Genomic DNA, 25,472 nt, shown 5'->3' on the forward strand with positions numbered 1-25,472 from the left:
TTTATTCCATATTCGGGCGTGAAGTACCTCACAACAACTGTCAGAAATATAATTTCTTTCCTGTTTGTTGTGTCTGTTGTAATTGTGACAAAATTACATTTCTCTAAGTCCTCATAGAGTTCACCAATTACCATGGGTCCAATTATGTTCAAGACGATAGCTTCACATTTTGTTCTGGCAAGTGCAAATTTTGGTTCAAAAAGTTTCAAAATTAGTTTAGAAGAACAATCAGAGGTTCTGAAACTTACATCATGTGAAACGGAATGGAATGCAAATGGTGGTGCTTTAGCTGCGATTGCTAGGTCCTTTTCTGCAGGATCACTGTTTTTGAAATACAAATACAGAGATAATGAAGAACAACCTGCCACCACTAACAAACTAGCTTTATGCTTAGCACTTTTCAAGTGTTCTTTAATGGCTGACTGCCCGCCATGCCCTACAGAGAAAACTGAGGCACATTGATCGCATCTCACACAATCAACTTCATCACAATATCTCTTAAGAAAAGGAAAGCCCTTTTGTAGTTCATCGGTGAACTTACAATTCTTTTTAGGCATGACAGAGATAGGAACAAAGTAGAATTATAGCATAAACTAAAGCAAAACACTCTTGACACACGTTAAATTCACATCGTGAATAGCACTTGAATCACTACTAGAATGGACGAACAGCATTGTAAACACACACTGACGCTATATCATTGACATGTGATTTGCATGCCTGTATAGAGTCAGTGTGCACATAATTTCATAGTTAGTAGTGGTCTAGCCACAATTGAAGTGGCGTTGATGCAGATCAATTACAACTATTCTAGAGTTTAGTGCAGCATCGTTATTTTTATAAACTTATTCGTTTTTCTATTTTTACTTCCCTCTTTTACTCGTGATAATGTACAATAGCAATAATAATAATATGTAATATTATGTTTTCCTGGGACAATTCACAAATTGGCTGGGACACCGGGACAGGACCTTCAAACTGGGACCGTCCCGGTCAAATCAGAATGTATGGTCAGCCTACCTTTAATATCTTATAAGTTTCTATCATGTCTTCTCTTTTCCACCTATCAACCAAAGTTTGTAACCCAGACACCTTCCACCTATTCTCATAGGGTGCATTCCACAGACTTGTCACCAGCTTAGTCACGCATCACTGAATGCTTTCTATCACCTGCTGATTCCCCCCCCCCCCCCAAGAAACCCAGCTGGCCAAATCTATGCACAGTAGTCAGGATGAAGCCAAAATTATAACCTTATAAAGAGGAATAATAACTTCCCTATCTTTACTTATTAGCATGTGTTTCAGCATCCAAGTAATCCTTTAAACTATTTTATCAACTTTTGCAGTATGTCCTCTGAACTTCAACTCTCTGTTCACCATTATCCCCAAGTCTCTACCTTTATCAATTTCCTGCAATTCAGTACCATCAATATGATACACCATATGTAACCTTTTCAACCCAAAGTGCATAACCTTACATTTTGCAACATTAAAATGGCATTATCCTTTGCCCAGAATACCGATTTATTTAAATCATTCTCCTGCTTGATATTTAAATGACCTTTATCAACTGTTGCTTCCCCCAGTTTTGCATCATACTTTCTATTCAGTTGTTTGCATCATATGCAAACAATGACTTAAATATTTCCCTATATCATTGATATACAAGTTAAAGTGTAGTGGCCCTAGTACAGCACCATGAGGTACTCCATTAGTCACCCTCCTAGATTCCATACTTCATCATATACTACTCTCTAGTGTCTGTCTATCAGCCACCCCAATCCATGCTGCAAGCTTCATATCCATTCCCATTTACTTCAACTTTTGTAATAGTTTTCCATGTGGTATTCTGTCAAATATCTTTGCAAAGTCATTAGTATCATGATGTAGCCATTTCCTTTATCCAATTTTACTTTATAAATTACTAAGACAGGACCTATCCTTTACAAAACCATGCTGTCCACTATAGAATATTACATCCTTAATATATCCAATACTTTAACAAGTGGCTGATAGATATCAAAGAGTAATTTATGGAGAGATGAATCCAGAAGGCAGTTGACTAGTGGTGTACTATGGGACTCAGTACTTCGTCTTTTGTTGTTTAATTTGAGCATGAATTATATGGGAAATGATTTGAAAGGAAATATTCAGCTGTTTACTGATGACAAAACTGGGAACTTTTGTCATCAGCAAACAGGTGGCCAAGCCAGCACATCAGATGGTTATATTAATTGGTCCGTAGTTTGTTTCCTCTGTCTTGAAGCCAACTTTATGCAGTGGAACTATCTTATCCAAATGACCCATTGGGCAGTGATCTGGCCTTATATAGATGTTTGTATCATTCTGTAGCAATTGCATTTTTTCTATGTATTCTATGGAATTCATTAAAACTGGTGTGCTGACTTTGTCAGCTTTCAATACTACAATGTTCTTATCCTATTTAATATTTTTAAAGCTAGTTGTTCCATTTTTGTAATATTATCACTAGGTGGTTTTGCTTGTAGATGTACAGAGATTGTTTGGATGCAAACAGTCTCTGTAATCTACAAGAAAATAAAATCTGCTACATCTGCAACCCAAAGACCTTCAATATAGTTTCATAGAGAGCGTTACATAGACCTGCCACAATCTTTGTTACTCACCTCTAGATTCTTTCCACCACTTCTTTATCCCCATGAAATCTGGGTGAGCAGATCTGCATACAATAGTCTAGATGTGGCATTATTAAAGCCTTATAAAGGGGAACAATAACTTCTCTATCCCAGCTTGTTAGTGTATTCTTCAATAACCATGTAATCTGATGTGCTGGTTCGGCCACCTGTTTGCTGATGACAAAACTTCCCAGTTTTGTCATCAGCAAATAGCTGAATATCATTCAGATCATTTCCTATATCATTCATGCTCGAATTAAACAACAAAAGACCAAGTACTGAGCCCTGTAGTACACTACTAGTCAACTGCCTTCTCCTGGGCTCATCTCCTCCATAAATTACTTTTTGATATCTATCTGTCAGCCACCTTGATGACTGATGGACTAGCACTTTCAAACAACTGACACTATCAGACAGCTGAATAACTAAACAACTAAACTAAACAGCTAACTAAAGATTTAAGGGGAGGAGATATTCAGTTGTCTACTGATGCAAAACTGGTGAGGGCAGTGTTTGATTAATGGGATGTAGACAACCTGCAAGATGATTTAAATAAACTGGCAGTGTGGGTGAAGGATAATGGTTGTCAATTTAATGTTCAAAGTGTAAAGTTATGCACTTCAGGATTAAAAGATTACATACTTTGTTGTCATATTGATTGTACTGGATTACAGAATATTGATGAGGCTAGGCATTTGTGGGCAATGATAGACAGAGTTAAAGTTCAGAGAGCATATTGCAAAAGTTGATAAAATAGCTCTAAGGATTACTTGGACGTTGAAAAACTTCCTTATCTTTACTTGTTAGGATGTTTTTCAACATCCAAGTTGAAATCAACTTGGATGTTGAAAGATAATACTTGGATGTTTTCAACATCCAAGTATTATCCCTCTTTATAAGGTTATGATATTGCTGCATCTTGATTACTGTACAAGATTTAGTCATCTGGGTTTCTTGGGGGTACTATACTCAGAAGGTAGTAAAGAGTATCTGGAGATGAGTGACTAAGCTGGTAACAATTCTGTGGAATACTCCCTATGAGGATAGAGTGAAAGCACATGGTTTACAGAGTTTAGTTGACAGACTGAAGAGAGAGAGAGCTTATGATAGAAACTTTTAAGTTATTAAAGGCATTCTGTAAGACTGACACAAAAGAAATTTTTCAATACATGACAAGTGGAGAGAGAACAAAGAGTCATCTCTGGAAGTTGTATAAGAGTGTGGACTAGATTTTTTTTTTTTTTCTTGGAGAGCGGTGATAGCAACAGTGAGTGGTTAGGAAGAGATATGATAGATCTCCTGTGATAAGTCTTTGGCTTTATTGAGGTACCTGTATAATAAAAATAGGAATAGTGATAACATTCAACAACTTCTTGATTGGGAGACAATTTTGAATAGAGTTGTGTAGGCAAATTTCACAATGGGGAATTAGGCATGAAACTTATTTGTGTCTGTTGATTTCACAGAAGGCTCTACTGAGGAAGCAGTGGAGGAATTTTTTTAATCATTAGACAAAGCAGCTGACATAAAAAAAAAATTGAAAAGCTGGTCCATGTTAGATACCTAAACAGTAGGAATGTTTGGGAAAAATTTGGAGAAAAGGGCAGAGTTAATAATAATGGTAAGTGCCTGCTGGATTTCTGTTCAGAACATGGACTACTCATCACTAACACCATATTTCAGCATAAAGTTTTAACAAATTCACATGGAGAAAAGACACAAGAAAAAAGGAAAGTCTTATTGACTATGTCTTATTGGTAGTGATTTCTTCACACTGGTTCAGGGTTCAAGAGCATATGGAGGATTTAAAATTGGAAGTAAACATTACCTAGTATCATATTCCACCCCTCCAGAAATATTATATTGAAATGAAATATATGTAAAAAGTTTTAAAAAGAATTAATCAGCTTTTAGAGGTGAACTGTAGACTCAGATATATAAATATTATTATTATTATTATTATTATTAAACAAGACCTCATGGAGTCAAAGACTCATCTAGGAGGTCCTTTTATCTCACACACATCTCATCATACCGTGTCTTAAACACATTCAAACTCCATGCAGACACCACACTCTCAGGCAAGGCATTCCAATCACTCACATCTCTGCACGAAAAAAACTTGCCTCTCACTCCCCTACTCATACCCTCTTTATACAATTTCCAGGGATGACCTCTGGTTCTCCCCTGATCTCCCACTATTTTCTGTAGAACTTCTCCACCATTGATCCTATAGCAACCCCTTACCAACTTGTAGGTCTCTATCATATCTCCCCTCTTCCTTCTCTCCACTAGACTCTGCAAATTACATCTTTTCAATCTTTCCTCATACTCGACATTCCAGAGGTCAGAAACTACTTTAGTCAGTCGCCTTTGGACCCTTTCCACCATCTCTTCATCCATCTGAAAACCAGGTGACCAAATCTGGGCACAATAGTCCATGTGTGGCCTAATCAAAGCCTTATACAATGGAACAAGAATCTCCCTACTTCCACATGTCAGTGTCCTCCGCATCGTTCCCAGAAGTCTTTGTGTTGTCTTCACAATTTTGGCGATGTGTCCCCTAAATCCTCTAAAAATAGTGGATAAGGATCTAAATTTTAGATCCTTATCCACTATCATCCCCAGATCTCTTATTTGCTTGCCCAATCACTCAATTTATTCAAGTCTTCTTGCAAGGCCACAGCATCTTCACTACTCTTTTTGACATGTGGAAGTAGGGAGGTTCGTCCCAACTTTGCATCTTCTGCAAACAACTGAATATCTCCATCCAAATCTTTGCCAATATCATTAATATACAAGTTAAATAGTAATGGCCCTAAAACAGACCCCTGAGGCACTCCACTAGTGACTTTCCTTTTCCTGGATATCGCACCCCCATACACAACTTGTTGACACCTATCAGATAGCCATTCTCCAATCCAATGTACTAATCTAATATCCAACCCCATCTGCTCTAGTTTGACTGTCAACTTATCATGAGGTACTCTATCAAAAGCTTTTGCGAAATCCAAGTATATTACTGTGTATCCTTCTCCTCTGTCCAAGGAAGCAGTCACTTTATTGTAATAAGTAAGTAGATTACTAAAACATGACCTCCCTTTAGCAAATCCATGCTGTCCATCAAAGATTATACCATTGTTGTCAACCCAACTCTGGATCCTAGTTCTCACAAGCTTCTCCAACAACTTAACCACAACACCTGACACACAGATAGGCCTATAGTTTGATGCTTGAGTTTGATCACCTCCTTTATGAAGTGGCACAATCTTGCCCTCCTTCCACTCTTTAGGAACTTGACCAAGTGCAAGACTCGTATTAAAAAAAATATGTCAAGGCAGGTGTCAACTCTCTGGTGTGAGGGAAAATGAAAAAGTTTTAAACCAAGAACCAGATGGTAGAGTCTTAGCATAAAGCATGGAAGAAAACATTAATTGATTCAGATAGAAGCCTGCGTAACTCAGTGGAAGTGGTGTTTACACTCTTCATCGCTAGGCTGTCCAAAGAAAAAGTGTTCCAAGTTTGAATCTAGTCACCAACTTGAGGAACTTTTGCTAATCTTTCCTTTAACCAGGTCCTGAGTTAGCTGATCTTTATCATGGGCAAATGGGTTTTTTCTCCTCGAACTTGAGTTTTTCATCCCATAAACGCAAGATAATTGACCTTAGAACCCACACTATTTCAGACATTAAAAAATATTGCGTTAGGGACCATGAGGTGGCTGCACCTGTTAGCCATCTCTTCACTGGATGCCACCTAAAATTAGTGATAGTCTTTGGTCAGCTATCTCTGATTGGCTACCAGTGGAGATTGATCTATCCACTTAGTTCTCCAAATGTTAGATAGGACTGAAACAGCCTTGCCCACTCCTTACAAGGGAATAAAAAGGCATTAGCTGATTTTTTTTTTTTTTTCCTGATTCAGATAGGAAGACATAGTGAAATTTCTTTCAAGAATAGAAAAATCAGAACTCTGTGGTGGACACAAGAAGTTAAAGAGACAGTTGCAGAAAAGAAAAAACTTGCCAAAATTTCCTAGCAAGTAAGGCAGCAGATCCCCTGAGAGAGAGAGAGAGAGAGTATATAGAAAAGCCTAAGATTGCTAAAAGTGTATCTGTCAGATGTGTAAAAATAGCTAACCAGATTTATGGGGACTGGAAAGAATATGGAAGACAAATATCATGAAGGTGACAAAATATTCTAGATGCTCTTGAAGTTTCTAAATTGAATAAAGAGTACTGTGAAAGAAATCAGTGGTGATAAAGGTAATATAAAAACTGAGGATATTCTTGATATCTGAAGTAATTATTTTGAAAGATTGCATCATGAAACAAGAAGCAACAGAAGTGATTGAAAATATTCAAGTGGGATGCAATCAGGAGTACTATTAATACTTGAAGTAGAAAAGGCCATCGAAAACCTGAATGGTGGAAAGGCAGTGCTCAAATATAGAGGTATAAATGTTTAATAATGACTGCATTGCAAAAATTAGAGGACATGATCAAAAGGTTGAATTTCAGATGACAGGAGTAGAGCTCTCATAAAACTAAATGTGAGCATTACAGAGGAATTTTCCTATTAAGCATTCCAAGTAAAATTTATGCAAGCATATTTAAGAAGAGGCTAAGAAAAATAGTGAAAGAGAAATTTGCAGAACAAGCTGGGATCGATTAAAGATGCCAAGAAATTATATTCTTGGTTTAATCCTTTATCCAAGTGTAATCAAACAGTGTTTGCGCATGAAGTATGCAAAGCACACACACACACACACACACCTCTCAGATTTGTATAATGCTATGCATTATGGGAAGGGCCACTGCACAAACCAGTTTCTACTTTTATTGAGGTACTCTAAAGGTGCAGGGGTACCTCTCTCCAAAAACTCTGAGTGACCTGCAATATCACTCTAAATTTCACTGAGTGACTGAAAAGGATCACTTCTAAACTCATCAAACTCTCATTTGTGGCTCTACTCAATGACAGGCAAAAACGTACTACTCAATAGAACTGCTCAGCTTCCTGCCCAACACTATTCCCACCTCTATCATATCCAGATGGCTCCATTGCATCACCTCCTACAGAAAAGGCTAATCTTCTGGCCTCACACTTTGCTTCCAATGCAGTGGCAAATGTCCCCAACCATATACCAAATACAAACATTATTAAAATGTCATCAGTAGGATCAGGCCCAGAAGGGATACTAAGGTTGAAGTAATGCAGAAGTCATATATTTCTCATATACAAGTAGCCAAGAGTAGTTTGTCATTATAACAATGCCAAGTGGGACAGACTCCACAACTTTTATGCCTCATTCCCATGTTTTAGACTATTGCTTCCGATCTTCCAACCCAAACATGTGCACTGAACTCATAACCAAAGTAATCCTAACTGCTATGGAATTATCCATTCCCCACAGTACTCTGACCTGCCATTCTCAAGAGCTTATACCCAAACCGGAAATAAATTCAAAAAAACAATCAATGCTTCCAAAACAGAGTTCGAAAGAGCAAAATGCAGGAAATTAGCAGCCTGTCCAAATGGCAGCCAAGCCTTTTGGTCTCTCACCAAAGCAATTGGCCGTAACGTCTGCCCAACACTATTCCCACCTCTACCATATCCAGATGGCTCCATTGCATCACCTCCTACAGAAAAGACTAATCTTCTGGCCTCACACTTTGCTTCCACTGCAATGGCAAATGTCCCCCAACCATTCCAGATGCCCAACATACAATGCCCACCAGGAGACACAAGAAAGTCTCCTGGCCCTGATGGCATTCCTCCAATTGTCCTGAAGGTTTGTGCACCAGAACTGTCTCCTGTCCTATGTCGCTTATATATACTGTCTTACTCCACTGGTATCTATCCTACAGCCTGGAAATTGGCCTATATTCAACCCATTCCCAAAAAGGGCAACGTCACACTGCTGTCCAATTACCGCCCCCATCTCGCTTACCTCAGTCCTGTCTAAAGTAATGAAAAAAATCATCAATTCCCAACTCCTACACTACCTTGAAGCTACCCGTCTAATAAATGACCGCCAGTATGGATTCCGTCACTGCCGATCAACAGGAGATCTGCTCAGATACATCAGCCATCTCGGTCAAATGCCATGGAGAAGTTTGACAAATCTCAAGCAGTTGGACTTGATATTTCCAAGGTGTTTGACCGAGTCTGGCACAAGGGCTTACTAAGCAAGCTGCCATCATTTGGTCTATCTCAAGACCTCAATAATTGGATTGCCCGGCTTTCTGTCTGGATGCTCACTATGTGTGGTGGTGGATTGCTCCTTATTCTCTCACCATTCAACTAATGCTGGGGTTCCTCAAGGTTCTGTCCTCTCACCAACCCTCTTCCTACTATATATATATATGAGGGGTCTCCAAACTACGGCCCACAGGTCAGATGCGGCCCACCAATTGGACTAATTTTTCAATAAGAATCCGCAAAAAAAACACGGGGTGTTGATAGATTTCAAATACATTAATTAAAATTGTGTTCAAAATATATTCCTAAATAGCAAAAAGTAACCGTAATCCAAGTCATGGTCTTTCTGACTGTAAAAGGTCGATTAAAATGGACTAATGAAGAAAAAAAATTTAAAAGAATTCAAAACGAAATAAAAAAGTTACATCCGAATAAACCTTTTTATCAACAAAAAAAATTTATGTCGCACGAAATAAGAACACTTTAAAAAGTTGGTAAAAACACGGTTAGAATTTCATTAAAGATAAATACAAGGAAGGAAACTTGATCGATTTTTATAAATTTTTGAACTCTGAGCAGTTCCCAAATTTGAAGAAATTATTGTATATATGTATCTCTATTTTTGGGACAATGTATCTTTGTGAACAAACTTTTTCCCGAATGAAATATATCAAGTCAAAATACAGGGCAAATTTATCTGATGGACATTTGAAATCGCAACTTGTAATTAGCACTTCAAAATTTGAACCTGAGTTTAATAAGATTTTAAAAACACAAACACAGTTACCTCATTCACATTAATGATTTTATTATAATTTGTGATAAAAATATGAGAATTTGCTGATAGTGTTCGTTGTCATTAATATACGATAATTTAATTTCACATACTCTGTAATCAGTTTTTATCTGCTTTCAATAAAACTCATATGTCTAGTTCTAGAGTTTTTTTATTACTACGGCCCGCTGAACAGTGCTGAAGTACCCAATGTGGTCCTCACGGCGAAAAGTTTGGAGACCACTGCTATATATCAATGACCTACTTCAGGTTACCTCCAACCCATTACACAGTTTTGCAGATGACCGTACATTGCATTCCTCCCTTTCTTTTGATAAACCTTACTCCACACAACTCACCTCAACCTACAGAACAGCACCACCACTGCCCTCAGTTCAGACCTCCAAGCCATCCTCCAGTGGGGTTCAGATAACCTACTCAATGTCAATACAAATAAAACCCAGTACTGTCTCATTTCTCATAAAAAAGAACCAGTTTCTCCCAGTATTATTTTTGACAATACCCAAATTTCCAGACAATCTGAGATTTCTCTTCTTGGAATTATCCTGACATCAAGCCACTCCTTGCATAAACACTTAACAACCATTGCATCCTCAGCCTCTAAAAAACTAGGATTTCTCTTTCACTAAACATGTTACTTCATCCCCTGAACAGCTATTAACCTTCTACAAATCACAAATCTGCTCAATCATCAAATACTGCTCCCACATATGTGGTAGGGCCCCCAAAACCTCCCTCAAATTGCTCGACTCCATACAGAGGAGAGCAATCAGACTTATTAATGACCCATCTCTTACCAACTCACCCCCCCCACACACTTTCACACAGACAAATATTTCCATGGAAAATGTTCATCTGAAATAGAATCAATAATTCCCCCACTTAGTACTAAGCTCATTGGAACACGTGCAGCTGCTGCTCAACATTCTCACACAGTGCACCTTGAAATCCACAGAACAAGTTTCTTCTTCTCCTCCTTCATCCCTGCAACTGCTATGGTACAGTCTTCCCTTGATGTGTTCCCTAGGGAACACAATCTACAGTCATTCAAATCTAATGTGAACAAGTACCTTCTTTCTCAACCTATACACAGTACTAATGTATTATAGGTTGGTCTACCAACCTCTCATGTATGAGCTCAACATAAAAAAATTATATGCAGTTCAATAGAATCATATAAAGAAATACATAGTCTGTATTTAAGTCGTAAGTCAGCAATTATGAAGGAAGTACGGGAAGTTGGTTTGATGTAAAATCAGGTGTAATACAAGGATCACTCTCTTTCCCCTGTTATTTATAATCTCTGTCAATCACATTATGAAAGAAAGTGGCATTATTTTGATATAAGAAATGGAGATATTTTTAGAATTGGTTATCTAATCTAAACAATAGCTTTAATACTCTGGATTAGAGATAGATGTTGAAAGTTTTTTCAGTTGGTTATACTAAATATAATGCCAAGAAATATAATTTCTTGGCATCTGTTTTTTTTTTATATATATATATTATTATTATATTTCTGGAATCAGGCCAAATGGGAATTGTCAGGATTAGATTTTCACTTTATGACAAATAGTTGAGAAATTATGGGAATATAACAAGGATCTGTATTTCAGTATGTTTTAGATCTGGAAAAAGTTTATGACAAGATGCCAAGAGAAAAGGTTTTCATATGCTACAATTATATTCAGTTCAATAGAATCATATAAAGAAATACATAGTCTGTATTTAAGTTGTAAGTCAGCAATTATGAAGGAAGTACAGGAAGTTGGTTTGATGTAAAATCAGGTGTAATACAAGGATCACTCTCTTTCCCCTGTTATTTATAATCTCTGTCAATCACATTATGAAAGAAAGTGGCATTAATTTTGATATAAGAAATGGAGATATTTTTAGAATTGGTTATCTAATCTAAACAATAGCTTTAATAAATTTGATATAAAAAAGCAGCAATAAAAAAGGTCATGAGCTTAATAGATTGTATACAGCACTCAGAAAGGATTAAAACAGAATTTAATACTTCCTATATATTTCGTCTCAGTAAATGAGACATCTTCAGGGATTACAAAAAAACTAATGTAACATAAAAACAAATAACACACAATACTAAGCTGGGTGAACACTAAAGTCCTATCTAGGTGGAGCGCCTCTAAGGGCAGTTGTAAGTGGCCTGGAATGTAAAGTGGGACTTCTGGTGATAAGCATTTCCCAAATCTTAGGAAGCTTAATGCACCCATGTTTGTTGAGATTCGGTTGATTTCTGAGAGCTGCTGCTGATTCTAAGAATAGTCTCTCTTTTTTGAATTTGCTGTGGTGGAGCATGGTGGTTTTTTCCATGAGATCCTGTGGGTTGTATCCAAGACATGGTCAGCCAGGCCTGACTGACCATAGTCATGTTTGCGGATGTATGACTTATGTTCCTCCAGGCGGATAGTGGCTGATCTGCCTGTCTGTCCAAATTATGCCAGTTTAAAGGAACAGGGTACTTTATAGACTCCAGGCACTGAGAGAGAGAGAGGAGGGAGCCGATCTTTTGTAGAGCGGATAAGGGTAGCAAGTTTGTGGCAGGGCTTAAATGCTGTGTGTAGGTTGTACGTTTTTAAAATCTTGGCTATTTTTTCGGATGTGCCACGGATATAGGGTATGGTGATGGCATTTCTAAACTCTTTCTGAAGAGAAGACCGAGGAAATGGGGAGGACCTGATTATTTTTAATACTGTGATTGCTGTAGCCATTGGAGAGGAAAGTGTTGTGTATGTAGTCAAGCTCAGTTGTAAGGGCAGTTCGACTGGAACAAAGACTGTGGGCTCTCTTGGTAAGAGTTTTAATAATGCCATATTGTTGAGCAGGGTGGTGGTGGGAGAGTTTGTGAATGTATTTGCTGTGTGTGTGTGTAGGTTTTCTATATACAGTGAAGGAAAGTGCACCGTTGGGAAGGCGTGTAACTAAGGTGTCTAGGAAGGGTAAACAATTGTTCTTTTACTTTTCCTCTCCAATGGCTACAGAGATCGCAGTATTAAAAAAAAATCAGGTCCTTCCCCTTTCCTCGGTTTTCTCTTCAGAAAGAGTTTAGAAATGCCATCCCCATACCCTACATCCATGGCACATCCGAAAAAATAGCCAAGATTTTAAAAAAAGTACAACCTACACACAGCATTTAAGCCCCACCGCAAACTTGCTACGCTTATCTGCTCTACAAAAGATCAGCTCCCTCCTCTCTCAGTGCCTGGAATCTATAAAGTACCCTGTTCCTGTAAACTGGCATACTTTGGACAGACAGGCAGATCAGCCACTATCCACCTGTAGGAACATGTCATACATCTGCAAACATGACTATGGTCAGTCAGGCCTGGCTGACCATGTCTTCGATACAACCCACAGGATCTCATGGAAAAAAACCACCGTGCTTCACCACAGCAAATTCAAAAAAGAAAACTATTCTTAGAATCAGCAGCAACTCTCAGAAATAAACCGAATCTCAACAAATATGGTTGCATTAAGCCTCCTAAGATTTGGGAAACACTTATCACCAGAGGTCCCACTTTACATTCCAGGCCACCTACAACCACCCTTAGAGGGCGCTCTACCTAGATAGGACTTTAGTGTCACCCACGTGGTTGGGCTTAGTATTGTGTGTTATATGTTTTTATGTTATATTAGTTTTTTTGTGATCGCTGAAGTAATAATTATTATTATTATTTCGGGCAACTCCAAGGAGTTAACAGACTCATCGAGGGAGGCTCTAACATCATGTCAAGAACAACTATTCAACATTCACACAGTATCTATCATTACCTCACCTTGAACTCATTCACAGTCATAGCACCCACAGCAGACTCTGGCAGCTTATTCCACTCATTCACCACTCTCCAAGTAAAAAACCTAGCTCTAACACCACTGCTAACCACATTCTTGCCCAGCTTCCATGTATGGCCCCTAGTCTTCCCGCCACCAGTCCTATTCTCAAAAATATCTTCTGGATTAATCTTATAGAAACCCTTCAGTAATTTGAATATCCCAATCGTATCACCCCTTTCGGCCTATCAACCAATTTTTGCAACCCAAAAATCTTCAACCTGTTCTCATAAGGTTCATTCCATAGACCTGCTATTATCTTGGTCACTCATCTCTGGATCCTCTTCATCTCCTCCCCATCGAGAAGAAACCCTGGTGCCCATATCTGGGCACAGTAGTCTAGATGGGGTCTTATCAAGGCTCGATCCAGAGGAACAATAACTTGTTTGTCTCTGCTTGTTAAAGTATTTTTCAGCAACCAAGTGATTTGATGATGAGCTGATTTAGCCACTTTTGCGATGTGCCCCCTAAACTTCAACTCCCTCTCCACCAACACTCCCAAATCCCTGGCCTCATCAATCGCCTGGAGTACAGTTCCACCAATGTGATATACTGCTGCTAATCTTTTCACCCTAAAATGCATAACCTTACATTTTGTCACATTAAATTGACATCCATTCTCCTTAGTGCAGTCCTCCAAACTATCCAAATCATCTTGCAAAATTTTGACATCCTGTGCACTCACTATTGCTCTATCCAACTTTGCATCATCAGCAAACAAGTGAACACTTCCTCTCAGATCCTTTCCTATATCGTTAATGAACAAATTGAAAAGTAGTGGTCCAAGTTCAGAACCCTGCAGCTCACCACTTGTCACAAGCCGTCTTTTGGAATCTACTCCTGAATAAACCACTCTCTGATATCTCTCCATCAGCCACCCTCCTATCCATCTCACCAACCCTTTATCCATCCCCATAGCTTCAGTTTACTGATTAAAGTTCCATGTGGTATCCTGTCAAAGGCCTTAGCAAGGTCCAGTAGAATCACTGTAAGCCCATTACCTTATCCAGTTCAGCCGTAACTGTGTTATAAAACGTGAGCAAGTTACTGAGGCATAATCTACCCTTCACAAAACCATGTTGTCCCCCATACAGTATCCCATTTTCATCTATCCAATCCTGTATTCTTCTCTTGACTAATTTTTCCAAGACCTTGACAACTATTCCTGATATGCTAATCAGTTGGTAATTTACAACAGCAATCTTGGAACCTCCTTTATGCAGTGGAACTATTTTCCCCTCTTTCCTCCCCTCGGGACTAACCCAGACCCGAGACTCAAATTATACAAAATGGTCATGGGTACTGACAATTCTTTAGCCGTTTCACATACGACATGAGCTGGTATACCATCCAATCCCACAGATATATTGACATTGAGGTTTTATAGTAGATTACTCACCTCCACTTCATTCACCACAATTCCCGTATAATCTATTGGTTCATTCATTACTGCAATGTCATCACCTGGATGATATATTCTTGCAAAGTGCTCGCTCATTATATCAGCTGATTCGGTTACCTCCCTACCCTCGGCATTCTTTAAAATCATTCTGCCATATACATTTTGTCTTTTACTTGCAACATATCGAAAAAACTTTTTGGGATTATCTTTAGCCTGCATGGCTAATGTTCTTTCATAATCCGTTTTTGCTTTTCTTACCACACTCGTTACCCTTCTGGCCTGCACTTTATACCGTTCATGTGCCTGCCAGTCACCTTTCTCCTTAAATTCCCTCCATAGTAGTTTCTTTTTTTGCAGCTCAAGCTTAATGGTGTTATTCATCCATTTAACCCCTACTTGATTTATTATTCGAACTCTAGGTATGCAGTTAGCCATTGCCTCATGCAAACACTTCCTAACTGCCTCCCATGCACTATCAACATCTAGCCCTTGCAGTTTTACATGTCTTAATTGTAAATTCTACACCTTTAACCATCTCCCAAGTCAAGACCCTATGATCACTCTCACCAATTGGTGGCAATGTGGTCTTATTCGTTACAGCCAAATTCTCAGATGCAGTTACTAGGTCAAGCACTCTCTGACTCCTAGTATTTTCCATTATATGCTGTCGCAGATAGTTATCCCTTAATAACCAAATAAAATCCAATTCCTTTTTTCCATGTGTCCTCTCCTCCTTCCAGTCAATGTTACCATAGTTGAAATCACCCATAATAATTACCCTCCTTCCACTCATTTCTTCTATTTGCTTATGCATTCTATCTCCACCATCTATTCCATCACCTGGTCTATAGCAGCACCCAACTGTATATTTTGTTCTGCTAGTTTCAATCTCACACCAAATAGCCTCAAATGTGGTCTTTTCTCTGTCCTGCAGTTCCTCTTCTGTTCTCCTTGGCTGTAGTTCATCAGCTGTCATTAATAACACTCCTCCCCCTATTTTATTCTCCCTGTCACTCCTGAACACACCATACCCCCTCACATTCTAACCCATTAGCTATATCATCTTCTGTCAGCCATGTTTCACTAATGCCAATAACCTGTGGCCTGGAAGTGCCAACCAAGGCCAAAAATTCTTCCTTCTTGTTCCGAATACTTCTGGCATTAGTATACATGAATTGCAGAAGCCGATTTGTCCCATCCCTATTGTGATGCCTTATACTAAGTATCCCATTCTGATTCGTGGTCTTTCGTACTTGCGTGGGGATATTACACACATTCATACACTCAACCTCCCTAAAGTTTGCATATCTACTTCTCCTCCCCCTTAATAACTCTAGTTTCCCTGATTCTGCACATTCACTTCCACTACATTCAACAACACCTTTTCAAGTCTCCGTACACCAAATCCATTCAAATGTAAACCATCCATCTTATATAAATCCTTTTACCCATCGAACTCACTCCACACATCCACAAATTCCACACTACTCGTCATGCTTCACGCATAAAGTCATTAGCAATTATGACCCTCCTTCTATACTCTTCACTGTCATTCTGCAGCAAGATGTCTCATTTACTGAGACGAAATATATAGGAAGTATTAAATTCTGTTTTAATCCTTTCTGAGTGCTGTATACAATCCATTAAGCCTCCAGTATGATCCTCACAGCACTTAAGCCTCTACACATGAATAAAAAAAGGCCAAAAGTATGGAAATAAGCAAGAAAATAGAAAATGTCATCTGCATGGTCATATCTTGTTCTGTAGGTACAGTTTTCCATGTGGAAAATTAAATATTGAAATAGACAATAGAATAAGTTTAGCTGGTATGGTAAAGAGCCAGCTGAATAAATTTATATGGAATAAGATACAAGACAATGTCTTGTATATTGCTAGTTTATTGTTTTGGCTTTTAACATACATATAATTCAATATATAATTATTATTATTATTACTGGCTACTCCATAGAGTCCTTACACTCATCAAGGGAGGCCTAAATATTATCCGAGCACTATCCAACATTTGCACAGTATCTCTATCATACTTTGCTATGAACTCATTCACAGTCATGGCACTTACAACAGACTTTGGCAATCTATTACACTCATTCACCACTTCCCAAGGGAAAAACCTAGCTCTAGTTCTCCCACCACCAGACCTGTTCTGAAAAATTTCCTCTGTATTAATCTTGTAAAAACCCTTCAGTAATTTGTGTCCCAATCATATCACACCTTTTCCGACTCAATCAGTTTCTGTAATCAAAAAATTTTCAACATTCTCATAAGGTTCATTCCATAGACCTGCTACCATCTTGGTCACTCACTTCTGAATCCTCTTCACCTCTTCCTCATTGCCAAGAAACCCAGATGACCAGATCTGCATGCAGTAGTCTAGATGGAGTCTTATCAAGGCTGAATAAAGAGGAATAATAATAACAGATTGTCTCTGCTCCTCAAAGTATTCTTCAGTAACCAAGTAATCTGATGAGCTACTTTTGCAATATACCCACTATACTTTAATCCCTACCCATTACCACTCCTGAATCTCTGGCTTCGTCAGTTTCCTGAAGTACAGTTCCATCAATGCGGTATACAGTTGGTAATCTTTTCATCCCAAAATTCATAACCTTACACTTTGTTACATTAAACTGATATCAATTCTTCTTTTCACAGACTGCCAGTCTATCCAAATCATCCTGCAAAATTTTAACATAATCTGTATTAACTATTGCTCTGCCCAACTTTTCATCATCGACAAACAACTGAACAGTTCTTCTCAGATCCTTTCCTATATCATTAATGTATGTATTGCCAGTGAAGGTTGGTCGATTGGTAGAGCCTCTGCTACTAATGGCTCGCAAAAAGTTAAGCAGGTTTGAACTTGGTTAGAAGGGGACCAATCGTTCGATGGTGTTGGCACATTCTCCCTCGATGAGTCTTTGGACTCCCCAGAGGTATCACATAATAATAATAATGATGATGTACAATTTAAACAGTAGCACTCCATGTGGCATGCCACTAGTCACAGGCCTTCTTTTGGACTCTGCTCTTGAATAAATTACTCTCTGATATCTCTCCATCAACCACCCCCTTATCCACCTCACAAACCCTACATTCATCCCCATGTGCTGCAATTTATTGATTAGAATTCCATGTGGTATTCTGTCAAAGGTTTTTGCAATGTCTAACAGTATCACTGTAAACCTATTACCTTTATCTAGCTCACCAGTTACTGTATTATGAAACATGAGCAAGTTATTTAAAATTGAAAATTTTCAAAGATTTGAAATTTTTAACATTTTGCTAAACTCGTTTTTTTTTGTCTCTATTTCTTTCATATGTCCATTCTGTCACCCTTTCACACTGCTTTCTCCATTTTGCATTCTGGCACATCCATTCTTGCTCTTCTTCCACTAAGCTTGTTTCACTACCAGCCACATCATCTCATTTGCTTCCTCATTTAAATTTCTATTCATATTCAACATTTCATGCCTTCCAGTTTGCCTAATTGTTGAAAGGTTTTTCACTTGGTTATGCTATAAATTAACAAAGAAATTATATTCTTATTTTCATCTTTTAGCCAAGTGTAAGCAAAGTTTGCACGTGAAGTAATTTCATGACTGTGCTACTTGTATATAAAGGTTGATGACTTCACATCAGTCGCCTTAGTATGAAACAAAGACTATAATATCTTGACATCTGTAATTTATAGTATAACCAAGTGAAAAAGTTATCCTATATCTGGATTAGAGCAGATCAACATCTGCTCTAATCCAGCGTATTTTAGTAATAAGGTGTGATACCTTTTGGCTACTTGTATATGGAAATATGATTTCTGCATTACTTCAACCTTGGTATCACTTCTGGCTCTGGTTGAGGTCTGGCTCCCACTGACGAGACCTCAACAAAGATCGAAACCGATTTGGGTCTGACTCCAAGAGGCTCTGCTTGGGGATAGGTTTTTGCCTCTATCTGAGCGGGGCCACTGCTGAGATTATGACTCTGCTTAGTGGTGGGGCGAGCCTGCCGCTGGGTAGAGCCAATGCTGAGAAGTTCTTCTTGGTGACAGGGTGAGCCTGTCACTGAGTGGAACAACGCCAAGTTGGGCGATCTTTCGGGATCGTCTTATTTTTAGAGCCCACTTCACCTATACAAAGGTCAGAAAGAAGCATTCTAGGAGATATTAAATTTTTGACTAGGTGATGTAGACCATCCACATTATGCAATATTCACTAGGGTGAAATAAAATTCCATCTATTTTTGCTATGAGAGGTTTTTTAAATAGTTCCATCATCTTAATTCAATGTGGTTTTATAGTCGTGTGCAGGAATGAATGAAGAGCAATTCCAGGTAGGTAGGCCAACTCAAGGCAGTTAATTCAGATAAGGCTAACCACTTGGGTATCAGCCATCTCTGTGCTGTAGTTTCAATTGGTCTTTTAGTCGTTCATCTATATGAGATTAGTGAAAACTGATAGCCTTTGGCTATATGATGATATAAAAGAAGCTGAAGCCTTTTCTCTCTCATACTATCTATCTATGTGTCTTTTCTTTCTTCTAATGCTATCAGGCTCTCTTGCACCCCTATGCTGCCTATGATAAGCATCCCTTTACTTTTTCACTTTACACAACCAGTCTGGGTAGTGGCTTTTCCCATTATGCATAGCATTATACATGTCTGTAAGGATGTGTGTATTGCATCATGGGATACTAAGGCAATTGGTGTGAAGTCATCAGCCTCTATATACAAGTTGCCCATTCATGAAGTTACTTCATGTGCAAACTTTTTTGCTTACACTTGAATAAAGGATGAAACCAAGAATATAATTTCTTTGCATCTTTAATATATAATCTGCCTAATTATCATACATTTCTGGCAAATTTTAATGCTATTCTGTCCTGTTTCCCAAAAACTGTTCACATTTACTAATGCAGAAATTTCTAATCTGGCAATTTTGCCTAGTAAATACTGTGAAAGAACAGATTCTACATAGCATTTAGATTTTGAGCAGATATTTTTGTGACAGGACTGAACATTGTAACATACAGCAGCTGCTGGAAGATCACAATGAATTTTTTTTTTCATATTTGGGTTTCTGAAAGATACTGTATACAAAATCATTCCTCAGATTATTTTTGCAATAAAGCTTGAAGTTTAAACAGCAGTAATCATCATCGCTGAACAAATTCTAGCTTGAGTTGTGAAAAATTTCCAAAGAGTTGTTTTGTTAAATAAACATTATCAAAACCAAAGAATATTTTTTCAGAAATACTTTGCAGAATTATAATTATGCCCAGTATATGCATTAGCTTTAATCTACTTTACATGATATTTAATGCTGCAGAATGGTATGAATTAATTAAAACATTAAAATTATGTAATTGATGATAGCATGATTACAGCGAAGCATACAATTTAGTACAACTTTCAGATGTGGTTCTGATGTTTGTCTTATTTTTTTTATCTTTATCTTTATTTTATTTTATTTATTTATTTTTTTAGTGGAACAGTCATGGATATGACATAGCAAAGCTCTTTGGTGCAAAGTTTACGTTATTGTCACCGGTGTGGCTGCAGTTAAAGCCAAGAAGTGGTGCAAATGGTTGTGTCATTGAAGGAAAACATGATGTAGATAAAGGATGGATTCAAGATGTTAAAAAAGTTAATAAGAAAATTAAAATAGGTATGGTGAATATGTCTTTTTCTTATTATTTTCAACCATTTTCTGTCCACTGCTGGACTAAGGCCTCCTCCAGTTCTTTGGTGAATATGTATTCCTTAATGATCTGAATGAATTGATGTCAATATAAAATTCTATAACTTGTATGGTGGAATTAAAATATGCAATATCTGCTGAATGAAAGTCATCCATAGCTTGTTTGTAGTAATTCATGTCATATTTCAGTAACTGTATTTTTTTTTTATTATATTAATGTATATGGTTATTAATACTCATCTTATGTTTAGGAACTAACCTGTTTTTATTTTGTATATGTTAAAACAGAGTTATTGAATAACAAGTGAGGAAATGTGTATGGCCAATTATTAAAAAAAAAAAATGTGAAATTTCAGTCAAAGCTGTATTTCAGTGCTATATATAACAGCATTTGTTAACACTGCAGTTGAACCTGTTTACATATACATAATTCTGATGGTAAGGTTTATAAGTTAGCTGTTCATAATAGTATTTTTAAAGGATATTGAATTAGAATATATAGTAATTAGAAAAATTTCATATTTTTGATATTTCAGTAAAGTCAAATCATCAGGGAACAATGTACAAAATGATATATGCATTCATTCTCTACATATGCTGTTCTCATAGTATCAGCCCACACTGGCCTCAGAACAACAGCCAACACTGGCTGTTGTTCTGAGGATTAGCACTTCTCAAATTTGATGTATCTTATAGTATCTTAAGCTTAATGCAGATTCCAAGAATGGTATCTCATATTTATATTTGTTAGGGTTGAGTAAGTTGGCCTTTTCCTACTATATATTGTGGTTGATTTTAAGAGCATGTTCAGTTCAGTATCTCTGGAATGGTGGTGAAGATTTTGGAACTTGATAATAGAATACAGAAATGGATTGACAGAGCGTATACTCTGCAATGAAGAGCATGGGTTTACTAAGCAAGGTCATGTTTGAGTAACTTGCTCACATTTTATCATAATTTACAGTTGAGTTAGAAAAAGGGAGTGGATACACCATGATATGTTTGGATTTTGTTAAAGATTTTGGCATGATACAGCATGGAAGGCTGTTATATAAGTTAAATGATATGGGATTGGATTATAAACTGTTAGTTTGGATAAAAGGATTAAAAGAATAGCTGACTGACAGATATCAAAAAAAAGTGATGAGACTGCACGATTAAAGGTAACCAATGGTATATCCCATGGATCAGCCCTTAGTCCATCGTATTCAATCTTTACATTCTTGACATTGGGAAGGATTTGACAGAAGACATATAGTTGTTTGCTGATGATGGATAGGTAGAGTAATCAGCAATGCAACTTATTTGCAGTATTTGCAGAATGTTTTGAATAAGCTGGAATTGTGGGTGTGTGAAAATGGCTGCCTCAGTGCTTTTAAATGTATAGTAATACACTTTGGTGTGTTTAGATATCCAGTGATGTATTATACTAGTGGGATTATGCTAGAGAAACTGATCAGGATAGGGATCTCAGAGTTTTAGGAGATAGGAAGTTGAAGGTCAGTGATTATATAGCAAAGATGACAAACACAGCTCACTGGATAATTGCAATGCTGAAGTGAACATTGACATGTTAGGATAAGAAATCATTTTGTCTTTTTATACTTCTTTGATATGACCTTATATGGACTACTATGCACAGATCTAGTCTCCTAGTTTACAATGTGATGTGTGTGGTGTGTGTACACTGGTATCCAGAAGCTAAGGATGAACTACATTTTTACCTGTATATGAAAAACTTTTCATGACTACAGCCAAATGTGGACATAAATTTTATTATTATATGAGATCTCCAAGGAGTCAAGGACTTGTTGAGCAAGTCTATAAATCACTCAAACCAGCTGTCATACCTTCCCTTAAATTCACTACCTCTAAAGGCAAACTATTCCACTCATTTGCTGCTCTGTAAGAGAAAAATCCTAGCTCTTACCCTTTTCTTGACTCAAACGTACTTAACTTCCATGGATGCCCCTATGTTCTCTCCCAACCTTCCATATAATGAATATTTTCATCAGATGATATCTTATAACACTTATTCAGAAGTTTATAGATCTCTCTCATATCAACCCTCTTTTTCCTGTTAATCAGAGTCTGTAATAAACATACTTGCAATCTTTTCTCATAATCTAAATCCTACAATCTTTGTAACTCTTCTTTGCACCATTTCCAAAATTTCTTTATCCCCTTGGAAGCCAGAAGACCAAATCTGCACACAATAATCCAGGTGTGTTCTTATCGAGACCTTAAAAATAGGCAAAATGATTTCCTTATTCTTACATGTCAAGGTTTGCTTTAACATCAGAATTATTCTCTGAGTTGTATTTAAAAATTTTGTTATGTGACTTTGAACTTCAAATTCCTATCCACCATTATGCCAAGATCCCTAGCTTAATCAGTTTCTTGTAGCATAATCCAGTGGTTAAATTCAGCCGGGGCCTGGCCCCGGAACTTTTTTATGTACCAGGCCCAGAACATTTTTCTGTTTTGTGACTTTTCTCCCTTTACGGTGATTAAGCCTAACGCGAAACAGACAGCAATGGCAGGTTATTAAGAAGTGCATATGATTGGTGCAGCATTAACAAAAGATCGTGCAACGGAAAGATAAAAGCAAGGCGACAATTGAGTTGAAATGCTAACTCTCTTCAACCAAATTCCAATAATATGTGAAACTGCCATAACAACATTCACTATATATATGTTTCTTAGTTTTAGCATGTTTACGAATTTTAACATGTTTGGTTTAATTTTATTGCTGCTTTGCGGCGAGCAAACTCACACACATCTAATATATCAATAGTTTTTAGTTAGATACTGTGTTTGCCGGTGCAACATATGGTTTTGCTTGAGTCTATACAGCATAGTTTCTGTATGAGGGGATATGTGATTCATTCATTAGTGTAGTTTTTATCCTGGTTGTGTCTAATTGCACTATTTGTTGAGAAATATATTACACAGAGTGCTTGTACTTTATTCACTGACATAATAAAAGTATTGTTTTTCTTGCCTTTGCAGTATAGTGGCTATTGGGGAGGGCATGTTGTTTACTGCGGGAGCAAGTAACTATCACCCCGACATGGACATATTTAAGCTTTTTTTCATGTGCGGGGTATATGCAAAACTTTTTAATTTATTTTTTTGAAAAGTAGAATCAGGGGTGCGAGTTATATGCGAGAGTGAATTATATTCAAATAAATATGGTATTTCAACTATGGATAAGTACATTAGTACCTTCTTGAAACGGAAAATTGCTCGGATGACAGCGATAATTAAAAAACAAGTTTGTAAACAGTTTGTAATGTGCAGTTTCTAAAGAGAAAGAAGTCTGTAATGAATCCACAGAAAACAGAATTCTCATCAGTTGCAATGCAATAATATTAATACGCTGAACGAAAGGAAAGATTTGCTGACTTGCTGGACACTCGACCAGTGGATTGCATTCAAAGGTAAATGCAATTGGTTATTTCGTAGGAACATTTTTCTGTTTTGTGACTTTTCTCCCTTTACGATAATTATGCCTACATTATTGTGTTATTATCCAACAATTGTTTACAGTTTTGAATGTGTGTATAAAATCAATATTAACAGTCACGTAATGAAAGGGACTGGGAGGTTTGGAGCTTCCCAGGATAGCATCCAAAGGTAAATACAACTGGTTATTTTGTATAGGGCCCTGGAACTTATTCATTTAGAATTTAATCACTGGCATAATCCCACTAATACCAAATAATAAATTTATTGCCATCATACTTATCTCGCATACTTAGCATTAATGGATTCAGGAATTCTTGAGACAAACTGGTCCACTACTCCTTCAGAGCAAGGATAAGGCCTTGTTTGTTTTCTGGAGAAGAATTTCAAGAAGCAATTCATTTCTCTATTGTGTCTCAAACATTTTCTAAGTGGTTGAGATCTGGGGAGTGTGCTAGCCATTCGATTAATAACCTTCGTCTACAGAAATATCTCCACTGTTCGTGTACGATGTTGTGTTGCATTGTCATCCATAAAAATTAATTATTCACTTACAGCACAATGGACTGATTGAACATGATGTTAAAGAACTTTGTTTCAATATTGTTCACCTGTCAGTACCACTTTCATGGCAAATCAAGTGTCATCTAGAATCGGGGGAAGGACTTAAATGACTCTCATCTCTGAAAGGTACATTACCCCCATTGGTGTCTTGTCCAATTTTCATGGATACAACACCACTGAAAACATGCTCTATGATGAGCTGTGGATAAAGAGATACAGACTACAGGCCTACTTGTTGCAGATGTCTTTGCCACAGTTTGTCGAGATATTCACCTATCTGTGCCTGAATGGAATCGACTTGCAAAGCTGACCTGCCATGTTGATTATGTTTTGCTCTTATACCAAAAATTTGTCTTCATGGTCCATGGTAGAGAGAGGGCAACCTTTTAGCAAATGTCTGGAACATGTTCCATTGGTTTGAAACTCTGCCCAAAACCTGGATACAATGCTGCGTGAGATTCCAAACTCTCTGGCAGTATCAATAATTCTGCAGCCTTCTTCAAGCTTTTTAATAATTCTTCCCTGCGTGAAATCATCTAGCTGATGTCTTTGAGACATTACAAGACATCCAAGTTTACAACTTTATTCCTTCATGAAAAGAACTTTCTTTAAACTCATTTCCATTAGTGCAACCTTTTGCCTTTTATCCTGTTGAATGCTACCATGTGATCCCTTTGCACACAATTTGAAAATTTGAATGCATATCCACTTGCTACTTGAAATTATCAGTTATACAGCCTCATGCTGATCTGTGAGAAAGATTGCAAACGGTGGATGGGTGGGTGTGGACCTTGTGTAAGACACATGGATGTGT

The 25,472-nt window shown here is 37.4% G+C and overlaps 1 protein-coding gene across 1 annotated transcript in view; it reads left to right on the forward strand.

Moving 5' to 3' along the window:
- The window catches only part of LOC150098758 (chitinase domain-containing protein 1), a 191,632-nt gene that overhangs the window by 61,099 nt on the left and 105,061 nt on the right, over positions 1-25,472 (forward strand). Inside the window, exon 4 of the mRNA XM_090404810.1 lies at positions 20,413-20,593. Coding sequence (XP_090260936.1) covers positions 20,413-20,593 — 181 coding nt within the window. The remainder of the gene's footprint in view (positions 1-20,412; positions 20,594-25,472) is intronic.

Source organism: Typopeltis vanoorti, chromosome 15 (assembly GCF_054136105.1).
Source record: "Typopeltis vanoorti isolate ZY-2024b chromosome 15, IOZ_Tvanoo_1.0, whole genome shotgun sequence".
Lineage (NCBI taxonomy): Eukaryota > Metazoa > Arthropoda > Arachnida > Uropygi > Thelyphonidae > Typopeltis > Typopeltis vanoorti.